Here is a 20119-nt window from a genome sequence, read left to right on the forward strand (position 1 = left end):
GTTTTGAAATGCAGATGAAACATTTGTGGAACAATATTTGGGGAATCAAATCAAATAACACACTCTACCCTTGATGCTCCATCCTTCCTAATCACTTCATCCTTTCTATTAGGAACAGGTCATTGGAAAGGTCTTAGAAAGAACAGTGTGTTCAAGGACTCCCAATTTTTGTTCTAGTAATAAATTCCATGAATTTGTAGTCCTCAATCATCTGGCCACACCTTCTTGTTATGACCTTGTTTTCCCTTTCTCTGACCATTGCTCAGAGAGAACACCTTTTACTAGGACAGTTCATGATTGTCTACTGTCCCTTCTCTCTGAACTTTCAGGGTCACTCCCACCTACATGGGAGTGACCTATGTATGCCGATGCCTTTTTAGTCCATCAGTAACAACTATTCACTCAGGTCTAGCCCAAGTCTCCTTTCTTCCATAAAATAGGTATGAACTGATGGATCTCTTCTTTCAACTGCTTGAAACTTTTCTATTCCTTTGGACTATACAGACCCATGTAAGAATGTGTGTGTGTGTGTGTGTGTGTGTGTGTTTGTATTAATTTATATAAATTTTTTCTTTCTGAATAAATCAGTAGATTTTGTGGGGTGAGCTATATTGAAGTTTGTACTTTGGAAGTGATCCAAGAGATTAAAGCTGTGGAACAAATGCATTTATTCTACATTTTTGGCCTTGTAATGGGCAATTCAGCTGTGTCTAAATAAGCTTTGGACATGTTAGAAATACCCACTATAAACACATCTGTCAGAGAAAACCCACGTTTGTAATACTTGTATCTCTTTGATATGATTGATAATTTTTGTAAACCCAAAAAAATGCCAGCTTGGAATAAATGGACTGTGATATAATAAATCCAAGTAAAAATGATGTGGTGAGAGAAAGACAATGTTAATTATTTTAGCTTTTATTTTGATGCAAGGGCAATATATAGACTTGTGCTAGTTTTCTGTTTAACTAGCTTATTTGAGAGGATTGTACAATCAGTTTAGTCCAGGCTTGTGACATGAGCTTACAATAAATATATTTTATTATGGGGAAAATATTAAGGATGTGCTCAAGATGGATTGAAAATGCATTTGGATAGAAAAACAGCAAAATGATTGAGATGCTGATAATAGTGACCTATCCTGGAATTAGATAACTTATAACAATCTATTTCAAACAATACCCTACTTTGTGTAAAAGTTTATTTCACGTCTCTTCCTAACTTTACTTAAACATTATATTACATGATTTAAAATATAATTTCTTTAAATAAGAATACGATAAAAATAATGATTAAGAACAAAGGAAATAATGATGTCTGTGAAAGAGTAACTGTTGACAATAAAATCAGAATTTATTATTTTATAGTTACTTTGTATTGTAAAGATTAGTTTTTGCTTTTTTTTTTCTGTAGCATTTCAGTGCCTTAGGTAAGAATCAAGACTTTTATAAATTATTATTTTTTTAACTCTCAATTTCCATGCTTCTTAAAGTGAAATGGGAAAACTGCCTGATTTTCATCTTTGTTTCTGGAAACACTCTAATGTAGAAAACTTTGTATCCACTCTGTGAACCTTGGGACCCGGGCATACACCCCTGGGCGATTAGGCAGTGCACATTGATATCCAAATGACGTCACGCCAGCCAGGAGCCATCTGTTGTTTTCTTGGCACATGAGTGGTCCGCCTGAATCCCCCTAAACAGTAAATTGCCAAAGAAAATCATCGATGTGTGGTCAATTGATATAAATACATATATAATTGTTTAGCAAATAAATCCAAAACTGAAGATCAAAAATATGGTTTCATTGCAAGTCAACTATGAATAGTCTCATCGTCACACTAGATCAAGAATGAGAACCTTTAGCTGGTCAGTAAGGACACAGAAACTGTGACAACTAAAACAAAATTTGTGTGTAATTTTTTGTGATTCACTTTTATAGCAAGCATTCCCTTTAATTATGGCGTTTTAATGGGTACCAAGAAACTTTCCTGGGAAATCCCATGGACAGAGGAGCCTGGTGGGCTACATTCCATGGGGTTTCAAACAATTGAACATGACTTAGGGACTAAACAACAAAGACACTTTCTAAGGCACAACTCTGAGAGCATCCCAATCAAAATATATGTTAAAAGCTAATCTTTTTATTAAAGGAGATATTGATTTATCCTAAGTATTATGAGGGACTTTGTGGAAAGACAGTCATTCCACATTATGTGCTTTAGGATGACTAAGAACTCACACATAAAATTGATTTTAGTTCTCTTGAGTAGCATTAGGTTTTGGTATTAGACAAGCATAATCAGATTTGAAAAAGTAATATTTCAATGGAAATAGGTACATTTATAATATAATTTCTAGTGACAGGTACACATGTTTTCATCTGAGATTTTAATTGATGAAATGTCTGTAATTTTAATAAATATTAATTATAGCAATTCCTAGTTATTTATATAGTTTATTTACACATGACTGTTCCTGTGTAATGGAAAGGAATGTAATGCAAATGTATAATACCATTATTTAATGACAGAGAATTGACAAATATTTTCCCACATTAATGTGAAACATATTTTAATTAGCCTTTCCTTTTTTATATTTATGAAGGAACATAAACCCCTGTATGCTGTGGTTGAAATCACTGGTACAATAGAATATTTCACACAAGCTTATTTAAAAAATTATCCTGAGAGATTTTTTGCCTGATTCTTGATTACCTTTGAAGCCTACATATAAGGGGAAAAAATGTATTTAGAAAATCACCCTTTCTCTCCTGGGTGCAGAAGAGCGTAAGTCATATTGGCAACCACTGGTTACTTTCTTTTCTAAATGTAACAAATGCACTCAAGTTGTTTGAAGGCAGAGCTTATGATTTGATTAATACTTCTACATCCTCAACCCTTAGTCCATAATATAGGTTCAGAAATATTTATGGAACAGTGTCAATTCAAGATAAGAATAAATACTGACTCTAAGTTATATGTGACTTATAAATTAGTACAAATAAACTCCAACTCTTTGGGTACTTTCAAAAGGACTCATTTGGTTTTCTTCATATTTTCAAAATAATTTTCTAATAGATGGTAGAATCCAGATGTTGATTACATGAACAAGGATTTTAAATTAACCAGCACAGACTGGCTCATTTGCAATTATTTGAAGAATCCACCAGCAGGCTTGAGGCCAAACAGCTGGGTGGTCCGTCTGGTTGAGAGACCTACGTCTGGGGCTATTTCTTCCCATCATCAAACTGCACCATGTCAGTTCCACTGTGTAACTTCTCTTTGCCTTTATTTTCTGATTTATTCAATGAAGGTATAATCTTCTTCCACTATCTCTGATGTGTGTAACTACTTCAAAAATAGGAATAAAGGTTCAGAACATAAGGGCTCAGCTGGTAGAGATCCACCTGTATTGTGGGAGACCTGGGTTTGATACCCAAGTTGAGAAGATCCCTGGAGAAAGGGAAGGCTACTCCAGTATTCTGGCCTGGGGGGTTGCAAAGAGTCGGACACGACTGAGTGACTTTCAATTTCACTTTCAGAACATAAAGTATTAACCTAAAGTGTGTTTCCACTGAGATGCTATATTTGTGAAGAAAACAAAAATCACTAACTTCTATGACTGAGAATCTGAGTATGAGGATTAGAGACCATTTTTGTTTGGGGTAGTGGTTCTTAAACCTTGGGTTGCATCAGAATCACTCCGGGGGCGGGGGGGCTTGCTCACACATACATTGCTGGACTTCCGCCTCTAGAGTTTCTGACTTAGTGGCTCTCGGGCAGAGCTAAGAATCTGCACCTATAACAAGTATTTGGGTGATGCTAATCTGGATTGGAGGTCACACTTTGAAAACCAGTTTATAGAATAAGGATCAAAATAGTTGGCAGAACAGGTTTGCTCTTTGTATGTCATTCACTTAGTTTTACAGGGACTTTTGACAGCTAATCACGGTGCCGTAAAATCCAAACAATTGTTTAGCAAGCACAAGCCTTTGGGAAACCGGAAGATATTCAAGAACGTGTGAATGACTAATAAGACAAATTCTTCACCACTAGAGGGGAAGAATATAATGTTTTGAAGAACTTAAATGATGTACCAATAATAACATAGGCATAATTTAAAATAATGTATCTTTGTTTAATCAATCTTCCTGTTTAACACAATATTAAAGTTGAACAAAGAAAATCATGTAATTCTCTTAGTATAGATTGAGTGGCTTTAACTAGAATGTGATCCCAGTTTTAACAAAATCTATTCACTTGAATAAATAGTATCTTAAAAAAAGAAAATCATGTAATCTCCAGACTATCAATTCCTCAATCATGACAATATTATGTTACAAAGAATTGTCTTGTGTGGGAGCTTTCTTACTTGCTAATGAATAACACACTTGACTCTCTAGAAACCAGAGCCAAACAGATTTCAGAGATCTGGCATGAGTTACTGGCTTAATGTAGCCCGAGCATCGATAGCATCAGCGGTCATACTTTCTACCTCATGTGTGAGGGGGTCCGCTACACAACCCCCATTAACTCTAATTGAAGGTGTACTGCTGATTTCTCTTCTAAACAATAATTATATAAATCTCCCTCTAAGTGGCAATGTATCTTACCTTTAGCACACTTATCATTTTAAAGGGTAGTAGACATCAGAGATAATTTTTAAACAAGAATGCAATCCTATTCATCTTGAATGTGCAAGTGTTCATCAAAGCAGGGTAAATGTAAAACTAAGCTGAACATTTAAGATGACATGAGACATGGACTCAACTAGAGGACACATATGGATCTACCAGCTTAAGTGTCTAAGAAAGTCTTGTATCAAGTCAGATTATTATGACATATGTATTAATACATGTTCATGTATATAACAAGTTATTTACACCTTAACAAAGTGAAGCCATTTCAGCACTGGATAAATTGCTACATTTTCATTTGTGAATTATTCATTGGCTCAATCTTGCTATCACGTTTAATCTAAGCCAGTAGATGTTAATACATTAATATTTTATTAATTTTCAAATATAGCAAACATGGGCTTCCCTGGTGGCTCAGATGGTAAAGAATTTTGCAATGCAGGAGAACTGGTTTGATCCCTGGGTTGGGAAGATCCCCTGGAGAAGGGAATGTCTACCCACTCCAGTATTCTTGCCTGGAGAATTCCATGGACAGAGGAGCCTGGCAGGCTTCAGTCCATGGAGTCACAGAGTCAGACATGACAAACCCGCACAATCCTGTTATCAGATTTAATCTAATCCAGTAGATGTTAATGCATTAATATTTTATTAATTTTCAAATATAGAAAACATGCCACAAAATTTATTTACACTCTTACAATAACAATTTTTACTCTTTTTGAGTGCCTACTTAGTGCCTTACATGTGTTACTGCTTTCAAAACTCTATTTAATCATACCTATGTGACTTGCCCACTCTCACTGGTAGGTTTTACAGCAAGGGTCAAATAAGTAGTTTGAATGTGGAATCCATGCTCTCATGGTTATTTCATGCTGTACCTGAGAATTAATTAAATTCTAAAATCTAGCAGAATTTACTTTGTATTTGTTGAGTGTATGTAGATTTCCTAGAACTGATAGATGGCTACATTATTTCTAGGTGGTAAGATGATTTTGTTTTCCATGAGGGTTATTTTGTGGGTAAGAGTTTTCTCTGAAAGTCACACAAGTCAAAAGCTAATGATACTTCAAATACCTTGCATGCTCTCCAGCTTGGTTTTCATCCAGAAATTATTTTGGGTGACTGGATACCTGGACCAGACTCTGAATAAGGGTTGAGAATGGGAGAAGTATTGGCTAAATTTGGCCTACAGATCTGTTTTGTTTGTATTAGGGTTTTTTTTTAAAGAATTGGAAATCTGAAAGTAAATGCTTCTAACTAAGGTGTACCTCTCCAGCCCACCCACCCCTATAGGCCCACTCTATTTCACTTGGCATTTGGACACATTCTTATTTTATGCCTAGCCTCTAAAAACATCTGATTTGTAACTCTTGTTGTTAAAATTAGCTTTGTTTCTGACTTGCTCAGGTCTACCCTGGAGGACTATTCAGATAAGCCACAAATAAAAGTGAAAAGTCACAGTTTTGTAAAAGAAGAGATACTTAAGATCCTGGTGAGTTCTGTACTCCCTGGTCATAATGAATGATGAGCTCATCATGTAGCAATGCTTTCTTGAAATTGAAGGTGAGCAGTTTTACATATTTACCTGACAAGAATCTACCCCTCCTGCTTCGTAGCCTGCACACACCATATTTTCCGTAATGTTGTATTCTGGCATCTGTTGTTGACATTTCTCATTTGATAGAAGGGGAACGTCAGCTTCTTGCAGTACGTCTGCAGTAGAACCTATTGGAGATGGATAATGCAGCCAGCCAGTCAGAAGTGATCAACATGCATCAGCGAATGAGCCACCATCAGTCTTATTTATTTCAACAGTTCCCTCTCATTACTGAGTACTGTGTGCATATACAATGAAACTAAATGCTAAACCTTGTACTTTAAAGCACATAATAAAGCCCATCTGCGGATTTTGCCAAATGAGTGACAGTAAAGCACTTTCTTTAGTTCCCAAGGGTTAGCAGGGATGGTTGACTGGACTAGACAGTCTTTGGGTATTTTCAGTAATTTCAAGTGGTGACCACATGGTTCATGGGGAAAAAAGCCCACCAACACAAAAAGCTTCATTCATGAAAATTAGCAAAGGCTCAGAAATCCAGAAGTGCTTTTCATCTGCCACCTGAATAGGTGCTCCCTTATGATGGTATTCAGCTCCTTTGTGAGCAAACAGGTGCGAACTGTGCAGGAGACAAAGCTCAGAGGAACTGTGCCCTGGTCTCAGGGCAATCAGCTTGTCATCCATGTGCAGAGAGAAAGGAGGCATTGAGTAGCAGAGCATACTTCCATGCTTTTTACAAAATGACTCATCCACTGAAAGCCTGAATCTTTGTTTACTGAAACACCAATCCCAAGAGGGATGTGAAAAAAGCAGGTGTCTAGTGCCCTAGAAAAGGTACATGATAAGCACTTTCCAATAATTAGCAATTCTATTTGGTTTCTCAAGAGAGGCAGAAAGTTGAAAATCAGCTAGCGCATGTGACAGCCAGTGTTGGTGTGACCTCATTTCCAGTTACGTTTTGTTGCCACACTAAAAAATGAGAAACAAACGTGTGTGTGTGAGTGTGTGTGTGTGTGAGATTTAGGTGCAAAGCAATGTGTAAATAACCCAGTGGTGTGTTTGTAAATATTCAGTAACTGGTTTTCAAAAATGAAGACAAAGCCCCAATATGTATTGTCTGTCAATGTGCCTGTTATAAGCACTCTAACCATGGTCAATTTCAAGGCATCAGTGTGACAGTGAACATGAAGTTGGGAACTGATTCCAACTGGTGCCAGTGACTTCAGAGGCTGGATGACTTTTAAAGTTTGACAATGGACTTTAAAAAGTGAATTATAGAGGTTATGATGGAGAACTTTCAGCATCTCACTGTCATTTATTCTATGAAGATGGAGTATGGCCTGGTAGACTTAGTTTTACGATAAAAATCAAAGACAATTTTGCTGCTTGTCAAGAAATAAAAAAAATTGGTTCGCTATATGATAAAACTTTTTAAAAAGTTAAAAAAAATTTGAGCAGTGGTCTTACAGTTAATACTTGTCAACATGAGTTATCAAGAGGACAATTGAAAATATACATGTTCACACAGAAAAAACCCACACAAAAATGTTGGTGAAATTATTTTAATTTTACTAGTTGCCTTGATTTAATCAACTAATACTTCTTTCTTTTCTTTGTAAGCAATATGTTCATAATCTTCTTAGAAAATTAATTAGTATATTATACTCAAAGGGGAAAAACTGTTATTTTAGAAATAGTTGGAAACCCTAAGACAAAGTTTATAAAATTCGTTAAAATTGCCATCACCCAGGAAGTATTTAAATATGATTTCTTTATTTCTAAGTGAAATTGATCTCAGATGCAGATTTTTTTTTTCTTGGCTCCATACCACTCCCAGAGTCTTTTCTTAAGTCAATTAAATGCATATCTTTAGTAGCAATAAGCAAATCTGAACAAGTTTACTCAACTCTTAAAAAAATAATTTCTTATGCAATAAAGTCTTAAATTTTGTTAGTAGATAATTTGTTTTTAAAGAGTACATTGTAGTCATAAATGTCTTTTAGCTTGAAGTCTGATAGAAAAAATATCTAAGAATCATTTTTACTCTTCAGATTTCAAAGTTAATAAGTTATGACATTTTTCAAATGGAGGAAATAGAATAATAAACAGTCTTTGACTTCAATATACTTTCCGGGCAGCAGAAGCAAAGCATTTCAGCCACATAACGTAATTGCAGTGGAGAAGCTTTGTTGGAACCATCAGACAATGATTTGACTCACATATTATACTCTCTCCTACAAGAAGTAAGAATATTTTTGCTGTGCATCTTTTGCTTTTGGGACCTGCTCCTCTCCACAAGATTTTGTGCATTTTCATCTTAAATGCAATTAGGATCTTTACATAAGATGGCAATGACCTGTTGTAATTCTAGAGACCAGGTTTTTCCACCTGACAATAGTTCTTTAACTTTTTGCTTAGCTATGAACGAATGGTCAAATTATCCTACATGGAGTTAACTCCCATGAAGAATTTTGAAACCAATGAAACTTCCAGTTACATTTATGGGGTATGAAGTACTAGAATGCTTTTTATTTTTAAATGCTTGATTATTTTTAATATGGGCATGTTTTCTTTGTTTGGAAAGCATGCTATCAAAAAATGCTAGTGAGCCAATGGTTTATTAATTTATAGTCTGTCAGTAGGTGGAATCAGCATGTTGAAAAGAATTTCCTACTCATCTTTACATTTATATGATTAATTTATATGATTTATCATGTAAACATTTATATGATAATTTATGTAATATAAATTATATTATTTCTATGATTAATACAAACACTTTCATTGCTTTGGGAAAAGTAATAGTTAATAACTTGGCTTCTTAAGATAGAAAGCCCAGAAATACACCCATGTATCATGGGTATCTTATTTTTGACAAAGGAGGCAAGAATATACAATGGGGCAATGACAGCATCTTCAATAAATGGTGCTAGGAAGACAGCTGCATGTTAAAGAATGAAATTAGAATGCTTCCTAAGCTATACACAAAGATAAACTCAAAATGGATTAAAGACCCAAATGTAAGGCCAGAAACTATAAAACTCTTAGAGGAAAATATAGGTAGAACAGTTGATGACATAAATCAAAGCTAACCCTCTGTGACCCACCTCCTTGAGTAATGGAAATAAAAACAAAACTAAACAAGTGGGACCTGATTAAACTTACAAGTTTTTGCATGGCAAAGGAAACTATAAGCTAGTTGAAAAGACAACCCTCAGAATGGGAGAAAATAATAGCAAATGAAACAACTGACAAAGGATTAACTTCCAAAGTATACAAGCAGCTCATACAACTCAATGCCAGAAAAACAAACAACCCAATCAAAAAGTGGGAAAAAGACCTAACAGACACTTTTCCTAAGAAGACATATATAGACGGCTAACAAACACATGAAAAGATGCTCAACATTGCTCATTATTTGAGAAATGCAAACCAAAACTACAATGAGGTATCACCTCACACTGGTCAGAATGGCCATCATCAAAAAGTCTACAAAAGAACTGCCTTATGACCCAGCAATCCCACTGCTGGGCATACACACTGAGGAAACCAGAAGTGAAAGAGACACATGTACCCCAATGTTCATCGCAGCACTATTTATAATAGCCAGGACATGGAAGCAACCTAGATGTCCATCAGCAGATGAATGGATAAGAAAGCTGTGGTACATATACACAATGGAGTATTACTCAGCCATTAAAAAGAATACATTTGAATCAGTTCTAATGAGGTGGATGAAACTGGAGCCTATTATACAGAGTGAAGTAAGCCAGAAAGAAAAACACCAATACAGTATACTAACACATATATATGGAATTTAGAAAGATGGTAACAATAACCCTGTATACGAGACAGCAAAAGAGACACAGATGTATAGAACAGTCTTTTGGACTCTGTGGGAGAGGGTGAGGGTGGGATGATTTGGGAGAATGGCATTGAAACATGTATAATATCATATATGAAACGAGTCGCCAGTCCAGGTTCAATGCACGATGCTGGATGCTTGGGGCTGGTGCACTGGGACGACCCAGAGGGATGGTATGGGGAGGGAGGAGGGAGGAGGGTTAAGGATGGGGAACACGTTTATACCTGTGGCGGATTCATGTTGATATATGGCAAAACCAATACAATATTGTAAAGTTAAAAAACAAAAAAATAAAAAAAAATTTAAAATGAGTCATTATAAGGTCCTATAAGAAGAACTAAAGAACCTCTTGATGAAAGTGAAAGAGGAGAGTGAAAAAGTTGGCTTAAAACTCAACATTCAGGAAACTAAGATCATGGCATCTGGTCCCATCACTTCATGGCAAATAGATGGGGAAACAATGGAAACAGTGACAGACTTTATTTTCTGGGCTCCAAAATCACTGCAGATGGTGACTGCAGCCATGAAATTAAAAGACGCTTACTCCTTGGGAGGAAAGTTATGAACAACCTAGACAGAATATTAAAAAAAAACAGAATATAAAAAAAACCCAAAAGTCCATCTTGTCAAGGCTATGGTTTTTCCAGTAGTCATGTATGGATGTGAGAGTTGGACTGTGAAGAAAGCTGAGCACCGAAGAATTGATGCTTTTGAACTGTGGTGTTGGAGAAGACTTTTGAGAGTCCCTTGGACTGCAAGGAGATCCAACCAGTCCATCCTGAAGGAAATCAGTCCTGAATATTCATTGGCAGGACTAATGCTGAAGCTGAAACTTCAATACTTTGGCCACCTGATGCAAAGAACTGACTCGTTTGAAAAGACCCTGATGCTGGGAAAGACTGAAGGCAGGAGGAGAAGGGGACAACAGAGATGAGATGGTTGGATGGCATCAATGACTCAGTGGACATGAGTTTGAGTAAACTCCAGGAGTTGGTGATGGACAGGGAGACCTGGTGTGCTGCAGTCCATGGGGTTGCAAAGAGTCAGACACAACTGAGCAACTGAACTGAACTGAACTGATAAGGTCCTATGAGCTTGAATAAAAATATACTAAAAGTCTACAAACAATAAATGCTGGAGAGGGTGTGGAGAAAAGGGAACACTCTTGAACTGTTGGTGGGAATGTAAATTGATACAGCCACTATGGAAGACGGTATGGAGATTCCTTATAAGACTAGGGATAAAACCACCATAAGACCCAGCAATCCCACTCTTAGGCATATATCCTGAGGTAACCAAACTGAAAAAGACACATGTATCCCATTGTTCATTTCAGCACTATTCACAATAGCTAGAACATGGAAGCAACCTAGATATCCATCGACAGATGAATGGATAAAGAAGTTGTGGTACATATATACAATGGAGTATTACTCAGCCATAAAAGGAACACATTTGAGTCAGTTCTGATGAGGTGGATAAACCTAGAACCTATTATACAGAGTGAAGTGAGTCAGAAAGAGAAAGATAAGTATCATATTCTAACACATATATATGGAATCTAGAAGAATGGTACTGAAGAACTTATTTGCAGGGCAGCAATGGAGAAACAGACATAGAGAACAGACTTATGGACATGGGGAGAGGGGAGGAGAGGGGGAGATGTATGGAAAGAGTAACATGGAAACTTACATTACCATATGTAAAATAGTCAATAGGAATTTGCTGTTGGCTCAGGAAACTCAAACAGGGGCTCTGTATCAACCTAGAGGAGGTGGGATGGGGAGGGAGATGGGAGGGAGGTTCAAAAGGGAGGCTCAGACTATGGCTGAGTCATGTTGAGATTTGACAGAAAACAACAAAATTCTGTAAAGCAATTATCCTTCAATAAAAAACATTAATTAAAAAGAAAATAATTTGACTTTTGATGAGACTTCATCCATATGCTTTACAAAAATACATTTTTGTCACTTTTGGCTATATTCATTTCAGTGAGTATATCTTTTCATCAGATTGTTTATAATATTAATATTAACATTAGATATTGAGCTCGGGGGATGCTTGGATTTCCCTCTTATAATAATTATAGTTTTATAATATGGTAATGCAATTTGGAAATGAAATTTTTAACTATACAAAAAAGAACATACGAATATAAGCCTGACAGCGCTTTTAAGAGACATTGAGGAAAAGTGTTATAATATGAGTCTTTTGAAAACAGTCACAGGGTAGAGTACTAGCAAGCTTTTTATATTTTCTTTTGAATCTGACAATTTACCTTGATATATAAGTGCCCCCCAGCCAGCAATAGAACAAATTCTTCCTGGGGGAAAAACTTGATTTTCTTCTGGTAAACAAATAGGCTGTATATAATCTGGAAATATGAAAGAAAACAAAACAAGGACAAACACACATGCATTTCCAAAAGTTTTAAAAATCAATCCTTTTCAACATTTCATCTAAAAAAAACTTGTGTTTTCATTTTATGCTGCCTGGACATGTTTTAGACATCAGTCTTAAGGGAAAGAAGCATTGCAGAGCAGCACTTCTTTGAAAGTGGATTAGGTACCACTGGTGGCCTTTTAGGATCCCCCGCATTGTCTCAATTACTCTGCTGTAATGTACACATCTTAGTTCTGGAATTAGTCATACACATTTGATTTTTAAATCATCGTGGTACTTAATAGAATGTGGTGCCAGTTCTGTGAAAATCTTGGTAAGGCTGTTTTATCAGGGTTAATTAAGAGAAATTTGGGCAAATGTTCTGTGGGGGATTTTTCTTTCCCCCAATTATCCCCACATTAAAAAGGGTCTTAGGCGATTGTTTTACAGGGTACTTATGGAGGCATCAGCACAGCTTGCTGACTTTTTAAGCCCTTCTCCAATAATTTGCAAGCCTCCTAACATTTATTCAGCATCCGAGACATGTAAAACACAGGGCAGACACAAAAGTAGATAAAAGGATAGGCTCATACACCCAACTACAGCAAGCGTGTGCCTTTGAGAAGTGCTCTCCTACATGTGGGGCCTTCCCTGGTGGTTCATGGTAAAGAATCCGCTGTGATACAGGAGACCCGTGGGGAAGATCCCCTGGAGAAGGAAATGGCAACCCACTCCAGTACTCTTGCCTGGAGAATTCCATGGACAGAGGAGCCTGCAGGCTAAAGTCCATGGAGTCACAAGAGTTATACACAATGGAGCAACTAACACACACTCCTACACATGGAGACCAAATTCCTTAGAAGAACAGGAATGCCAGCACTTTCTCCTGACTGGGGACTGGAAAGTCTTCAGAGTAAAGGTTGGAGCTGAGCAGAGCCCTTCAGGATAAGGTTTACTCTCTCAGGTGATTTCTTGTACCTTATTTACATTTTTGGAGGAAGCCCTCCATCTGCCATTTCATTAATATTACTGACTCTCTTTATGAATGGTGGCTGGGTGGTAAAGAGTCTACCTGCCAAGGCAAGAGACAGAAGAGACATGGGCTTGACCCTTGAGTCAGGAAAATCCCCTGGAGGAAGAAATGGCAACATAATCCAGTACTCTTGCCTGGAAAATTCCACGGACACAGGAGGCTGGTGGGCTACAGTTTATGGGGTCACAAAGAGTCGGAGATGACTGAGCACAGACACACACACACACACACACGGATAGCCATTCTCACTCCCTTTGCTCTTTGAACACATGGTCGTCTCACTTTGTCCTATTCCAGAATCTGTAGCAGGTGAACCTACCTTTCTTTTCCATGAGAAAGAGAGGTTGCGTGCAGTAGAGCATGATCTACTTTCTCTGGGTTGCTCCTGGGAGTTGACTGTTATACAGGACTCTGAGAGTTTTATTTTACTGGTCAATTTTCCAGAAAGCTGGATTTAAGCACCTTGATGAAGGTAATTTAATATGTGTCTCCCCATTTCCCAATTCCATTTAAATTATAATGATTTCTATAACAAATTACCCAACTTTTATGGACTATTAATACACTGGTACTGATAATATTTCAAGTCTGATCTTGAATTAATATGGTCAGATAAGATGACTAAAGCTGATTTCTCCTACCTGTGTAGTTCACTTTCATTTCAAGATGCATCATGGCGATGTCATTGTCCTTTCTCCGTTTATTGTAGTGTGGGTTTATGACAATTTGGTCAATCAACCTAGTTTCTATCTGAGGAGAAGTCAGATTTGATGCCATATGCAGGCCTAGCACTGCTTTCCACTTAGACGGCTCCATATTTCTCCTAAAGATTATGAAAACAAAAGAATAAGAAATTTCCCATCCACCACAGTTACACTCTAGAGAAATTCACAGTAGATATTTCAGAACCACTTGTTCATATCTTCAGGTAATCTTGCACTTCTCTGACGAATTCTTCTTTAAAAATATTTCCTGTAATTTCCAAATTGGCGAAGGAGTACATCAAGGCTGTACATTGTCACCCTGCTTATTTAATTTATATGCAGAATAAATCATGTGAAATGCTGGGCTGGATGAAGTGCAAGCTGGAATCCAGGTTGCTGGGAGAAATATCAATAACCTCAGATATTCAGATGACACCACCCTTATGGCAGAAGGTGAAGAGGAACTGAAGAGCCTCTTGATGAAAGTGAAAGAGGAGAGAAAAAGCTGGCTTAAAACTTAACATTCAAAAAGCTAAGATTATGGCGCCTGGTCCCATCACTTCACAGCAAATGGATGGGGAAACAATGGAAAAAGTGAGAGACTTTATTTTTTGAGGCTCCAAAATCACTGCAGATGGTGACTGCAGCCATGAAATTAAAAGAGCTTGCTCCTTGGAAGAAAAGCTATGAACCAAACTAGACAGAATATTAAAAAGCAGAGATATTACTTTACCAAAAAACGTCCCTCTATTCAAAGGTATGGTTTTTTTAGTAATCATGTATGGATGTAAGATTTAGACCATAAAGAAATCTGAGTGCTGAAGGACTGATGCTTTTGAACTGTGGTGTTGGAGAAGACTTTTGAGAGTCCCTTGGAGAGCAAGGAGACCAAACACCTCAATCCTAAAGGAAATCAACCCTGAATATTCATTGGAAGGACTGAGGCTGAAGCTGAAGCTCTAATACTTTGGCCACCTGATGCAAAGAACTGACTCCTTGGAAAAGACCGTGATGCTGGGAAAGATTAAAGGCAGAGAGAAAAGGGACAACAGAGGATGAGATGGTTGGATGGCATCACCGACTCAATGGACATGAATTTGAGCAGACTCTGGATTGGTGATGGATAGGGAAGCCTGGCGTGCTGCAGTCCACGTGGTCTCAAAGAGTTGGACACGCCTGAGTGACTAAACTGAACAAGATTGTGGTTTTCAACTTATGTTTCCCATTAGAATCACCTGTTTCACTTTTAAATAACACTGTTCTCCTTTCCCTATCTCTGATTTAATAAGTCTGGGATGGAGAGAGGCATTTTTAAATATTCATTTTTAAATTAAATCTCCATGTTGTTGGTAAGGTTTGAGAACTACTGCTATAGATCACATTCCAGTGTGGAGACCACCTCTTGGTTCAAGGCTCCTTCCAGCAACCACAGTAGCTATGGTAACAATGAAAGGAAGTTCAGCAGCACCTCCTGTTTAGGGGATCACTGAATTCACAGAAGTCACATAAACAATAAAACCTATTATATTTATAAGGTAATACATGAACTTGAGCAGTTTCCACACATAATGAACTCACAATTTTTCATACACAATGTTGACTACTGATAATGTACTGGTAAAGGATAACATTTGTATTATAGGCAAATTAAATTGGAGATTGTATTAGAATTTGAAAGTGTACAGAAATTCCTCAATGTGCTGTTGGTAGGCAACATCTCCATACCAAGAAATTACTGTTGGAAAACTGGTATTAAGCCAACTGAGCCATATTCACAATGAAGTGAAAATTCCAATAACTGTAATATAACAGAACTAGTCATTCAATTCTCTGTGGTCATAAATGCCTAGTTTAACACGGTACTTCAAATATTAGAATCCAAGTCACCTACAAATATATGTAAATATATAAAGGGCATGAAGTTATTCCAAGTCCATCTGTTATGTTTTTACCTATTTATTCATTACTTTGTGTATTCCTCTTAAATAATTACTCCTCTGAAAAAGCTGTAAGTATTTTTACTCAGCATTTAATTTATATATTTACTTGATATTTACAAAAAATGCATCTTAAAATTGCCCCACTATTTTCCTACTTTGCATTTAATTGTATTTATTTATATATATCTTGCATTATAGTTTATATAACCAATGCATTATATTATTATTTATATGTTAAATTATACATACTAATCACTTATAGTATTATTTAGTAATGATAAGTCATTATTACTTTTGTTCATTTATTATTAATAAATTATTAAATTTACTATTTATAATTAAGTAGCCCATAATCAAATCACTTATAAATACTGAGATAAGTAAGTTATTTATTTAATAAATTATTAATTATTGATTTCATTATGAATGAGAATAAAGTATTGTTTATTAATTGGTATAATTGGTATACTAATTATTATACTAATAACACTATATTAATGGTATAACATTTCAATAATAATTATTAACATTTGTTCAAAGGAAGTATGACCCCATTTTATAGATTTCATTTTGAAATTGAGTACATTTACTTAAAAAATTTATTGTCTCCTTAAATGTTTCTACATATTTTATATTCAGAAAAAATACAAAAAAGTTCTCAGTGGTATATTCAATTTACTTGCTATCAATTTAAATCAATAAAACAATGCAGCTCGGATAAAATGCAGTTTAGTAGCTAAATTCCCAAATTATCTCTTTTGTATGTACTGTACTCTATCTGAGAACTATTGAAATAACACTGATATGAGAGAATTTGTAGGTAATGCAAAGTTTAGGAATCACCATTTTCTCTCATTATTTTGGTATTTCAAATAGAGAAGCAACACAAACAACAAACTAAGATTAAACATGCATGTTTTAATCTTCTGGTCTAATGTGGCTTACTGCAATGTTATTCTGACATAATTCTTAACGATTTCTGAAATTATTATTCTGCTACAATGAATAGAGCCTCTCTTCCATGTTTTTTCCCACCATCTGTAAGCAGCGCTATAGGTAAGAAATATCTCTCCAACATGTGTCATTTGCACTTCTCTCTCATGTCCCTTCTGCATAACTTTCCGTGTCTATGTAATTAACTTCCCCGGCATGAGCCCCACACTAGCACAAGCAAAATAAAATGACTACATCCTTTTCTCTGAGCACAAAGACTTGAGACTACGGAAGTCATAGCCAACGGTACTTAAATCTTATGAATGACTGGAGAAATTTGCTAAAAATTCAGATTCCTACATTCTATCTTTAGAAATTCTAATTTAGAAGGTTGGCATGGGACTCAAGAATCCGTACTTTGTAATTACTATTGGTATATTGAGCAATACATATCCTTCCTAGCTTTTCCATTCATCCAGAGCCAAGAGATGGGGGAAGAAAATCTTCAGAGAAATCACTACAGACGAAGAAAGGGGACTTGGTATGTTTCAAAAATATTCTTGTTTCAAAGCATCTGTAATCTCACACATCAAGGAAAAGCTATAGGAGAGAAGACAGGTTGGGATGGGAACAGTATATAACCCCACTGGATAGGCAGACCCAATCCAGCAGAGGCTAAAGATGGCAGAAATAGGGTATTTTTAGTTAGGGCAAGTGGGCGGAATTTCTGCTACATTTCATCTTTGCCTGCTCTGTTCAAGCAAAGTGTTATTCTCAGTAGTGAGGAAAAGAAAGGCATAGGTTGAGATGAAATAAAAAGATGTGTGTTCCCGACCTCTGCAACTTCAAAGACTGTGTACCTCATGGCATATACCAGGTGCTCCATAGATGCTGCCCACTTTATGTTGCTCTGTCTTGGGATTAAATAACTTCACTAACGTAAGCATAACAATGTCCAGGGGACATCCCTGGTGGTCCAGTGTTTAGGGATCTGCATTTCCACTGAAGGGAGCATGGATTCTATCCCTGGTTGGGGAACTAAGATCCCATATGCCACTCGACATGGTCAAAGTAAATATAAATAGTCATCTGATCTGTAAAAATCTTAAAAAAAAATGTCCATTTGTAAGTGGGATTTTCACTGTGGTAGGAAGTAAATATGGTAAGATAATTATCATACAGCAACGCAATATGCTAAAAGGAAAAAAAGATCAATGGGAACCCATACTATAAACTGAATTTTTTAATATTCTCCCATTTCTAACGGTAGCATAAAGCAACCTCAGCAAGTTTACCCACTGCCAACCCATATGTTTACAGAACTTTTAGTCTCTATTTTCATTCTCCATGAATGGAAAAGAATTCCTAATGGAATAGCCAATTTTCAAAGGCAAGAAAGAATTGGAATGCCACTGAAATGTGCTACTGTTGTCAGAGATCAATAAAGTTTTCAAGAGTATCGGAGGTAATTTTAAAAGAACAAAGGAACCATATTAAATGGGATAACACTGGCTAGCTTTAACAATTTGAGCATCATATAGTAATCACAATAATTATTCTAGTTAATAAAATACATTGTTAATAAAGGGCCATGAGTCCATAAAGAAACTCAAAAGAAAAAAAGCCAAGTGTGTAAAAAGGCAGATGTATTGTAAAGGAGGGTTGACAGGAAGGGTGTGTTCCAATATTATCCTTTCTCATGAATAGGAAAGCGTTTCATACATATGGGACTTTTTATTTCATCTATTAAGTATGTTTTTAAAATAAAGTTATGCATCTATGTGTTTAAGTGTGAAAAGAGAAATAAGTACAGGGAACCAAGACTAAGCCAAACAATCCTCAGCACTATTTGATCTGGTGGATTACTGCTGGGCTTCCCAGGTGGCTTTGGTTAAAGAATATACCTGCATTGCAGAAGATGTGGGTTCAGTCCCTGGGTCAGGAAGATCCCCTGGAGAAGGAAATAGCAACCCCTTCCAGTAGTCTTGCCTGGAGAATCCCATGGACAGAGGAGCCTGGTAGGCTATAATCCACGGGATCGCAAAGAGTCAGACATGACTTAGCAACTGAACAACAACAAGGATTATATTTGGAAACTTAATAAATCATCTTTGAGTGCCTTTCTTCACTTGATTCCCCAGACTATCCACGGATTTGTGATTTTCCTCTCATTTCACTCTCTACTCTTCCTCAGTTTCTCTTTGCCAGCTCTTTTCTTCTCAAATATTTAGATATTAGAATATTCTAGAATTTGCTTTCTGCCTTCTTTTCTTCATTAACATTAGTTTCAATGATGATCTTATCCAATGCCATGACTTTAAATACCAGAAATACCCACGTCTCTTGAGTCTCTTGCATTGGCAGGCAGGTTCTTTACCACTAGTGCCACCTGGGAAGCCTGGATTCTGAAAGGAAGTTTCAAATTTAATACACAAAACATCAGAACTTTTATTCCCTTTCTAGTTCTGTTTCTTCTCATTTTCATCATCTCAATAAATGATATGAACACTCATCTTATTGCTTAAAGACAAACCCTTTATTCTTCTCCTTATCTATCTGTTGTTGTAGTTTGGTCACTAAGTCATGTTCGACTCTCTTTTCAGTTCAGTTCAGTTCAGTCACTCAGTCATGTCCGACTCTCTGCGACCCCATGAATTGCAGCACGCCAGGCCTCCCTGTCCATCACCAACTCCCAGAGTTCACTCAAACTCACGTCCATCGAGTCGGTGATGCCATCCAGCCATCTCATCCTCTGTCGTCCCCTTCTCCTCCTGCCCCCAATCCCTCCCAGCATCAGAGTCTTTTCCAGTGAGTCAACTCTTCACATGAGGAGGCCAAAGTACTGGAGTTTCAGCTTTAGCATCATTCCTTCCAAAGAAATCCCAGGGCTGATCTCCTTCAGAGTCTTTTCCAGTGAGTCAACTCTTCGCATGAGGAGGCCAAAGTACTGGAGTTTCAGCTTTAGCATCATTCCTTCCAAAGAAATCCCAGGGCTGATCTCCTTTAGAATGGACTGGCTGGATCTCCTTGCAGTCCAAGGGACTCTCAAGTGTCTTCGCCAAAACCACA

General features: G+C 36.7%; 1 protein-coding gene across 1 annotated transcript in view; it reads right to left on the bottom strand.

The window, feature by feature from the left end:
* Window positions 1-1332: 1332 nt before the first annotated feature.
* TMPRSS15 (transmembrane serine protease 15) overlaps window positions 1333-20119 on the bottom strand; it is a 143497-nt gene continuing 124710 nt past the window's right edge. Inside the window, exons 23-26 of the mRNA XM_086415861.1 lie at window positions 14115-14296; window positions 12337-12432; window positions 6224-6363; window positions 1333-1695 (exon numbers count right to left, since the gene is read on the bottom strand). Of these exons, the coding sequence (XP_086271987.1) occupies window positions 1540-1695; window positions 6224-6363; window positions 12337-12432; window positions 14115-14296 (574 nt within the window). The 3' untranslated portion in view covers window positions 1333-1539. The remainder of the gene's footprint in view (window positions 1696-6223; window positions 6364-12336; window positions 12433-14114; window positions 14297-20119) is intronic.

This window comes from Bos grunniens, chromosome 1 (assembly GCF_055505025.1).
Source record: "Bos grunniens cultivar Pamir isolate PY7600 chromosome 1, Bosgru_T2T1.0, whole genome shotgun sequence".
Classification (NCBI taxonomy): Eukaryota; Metazoa; Chordata; class Mammalia; order Artiodactyla; family Bovidae; genus Bos; species Bos grunniens.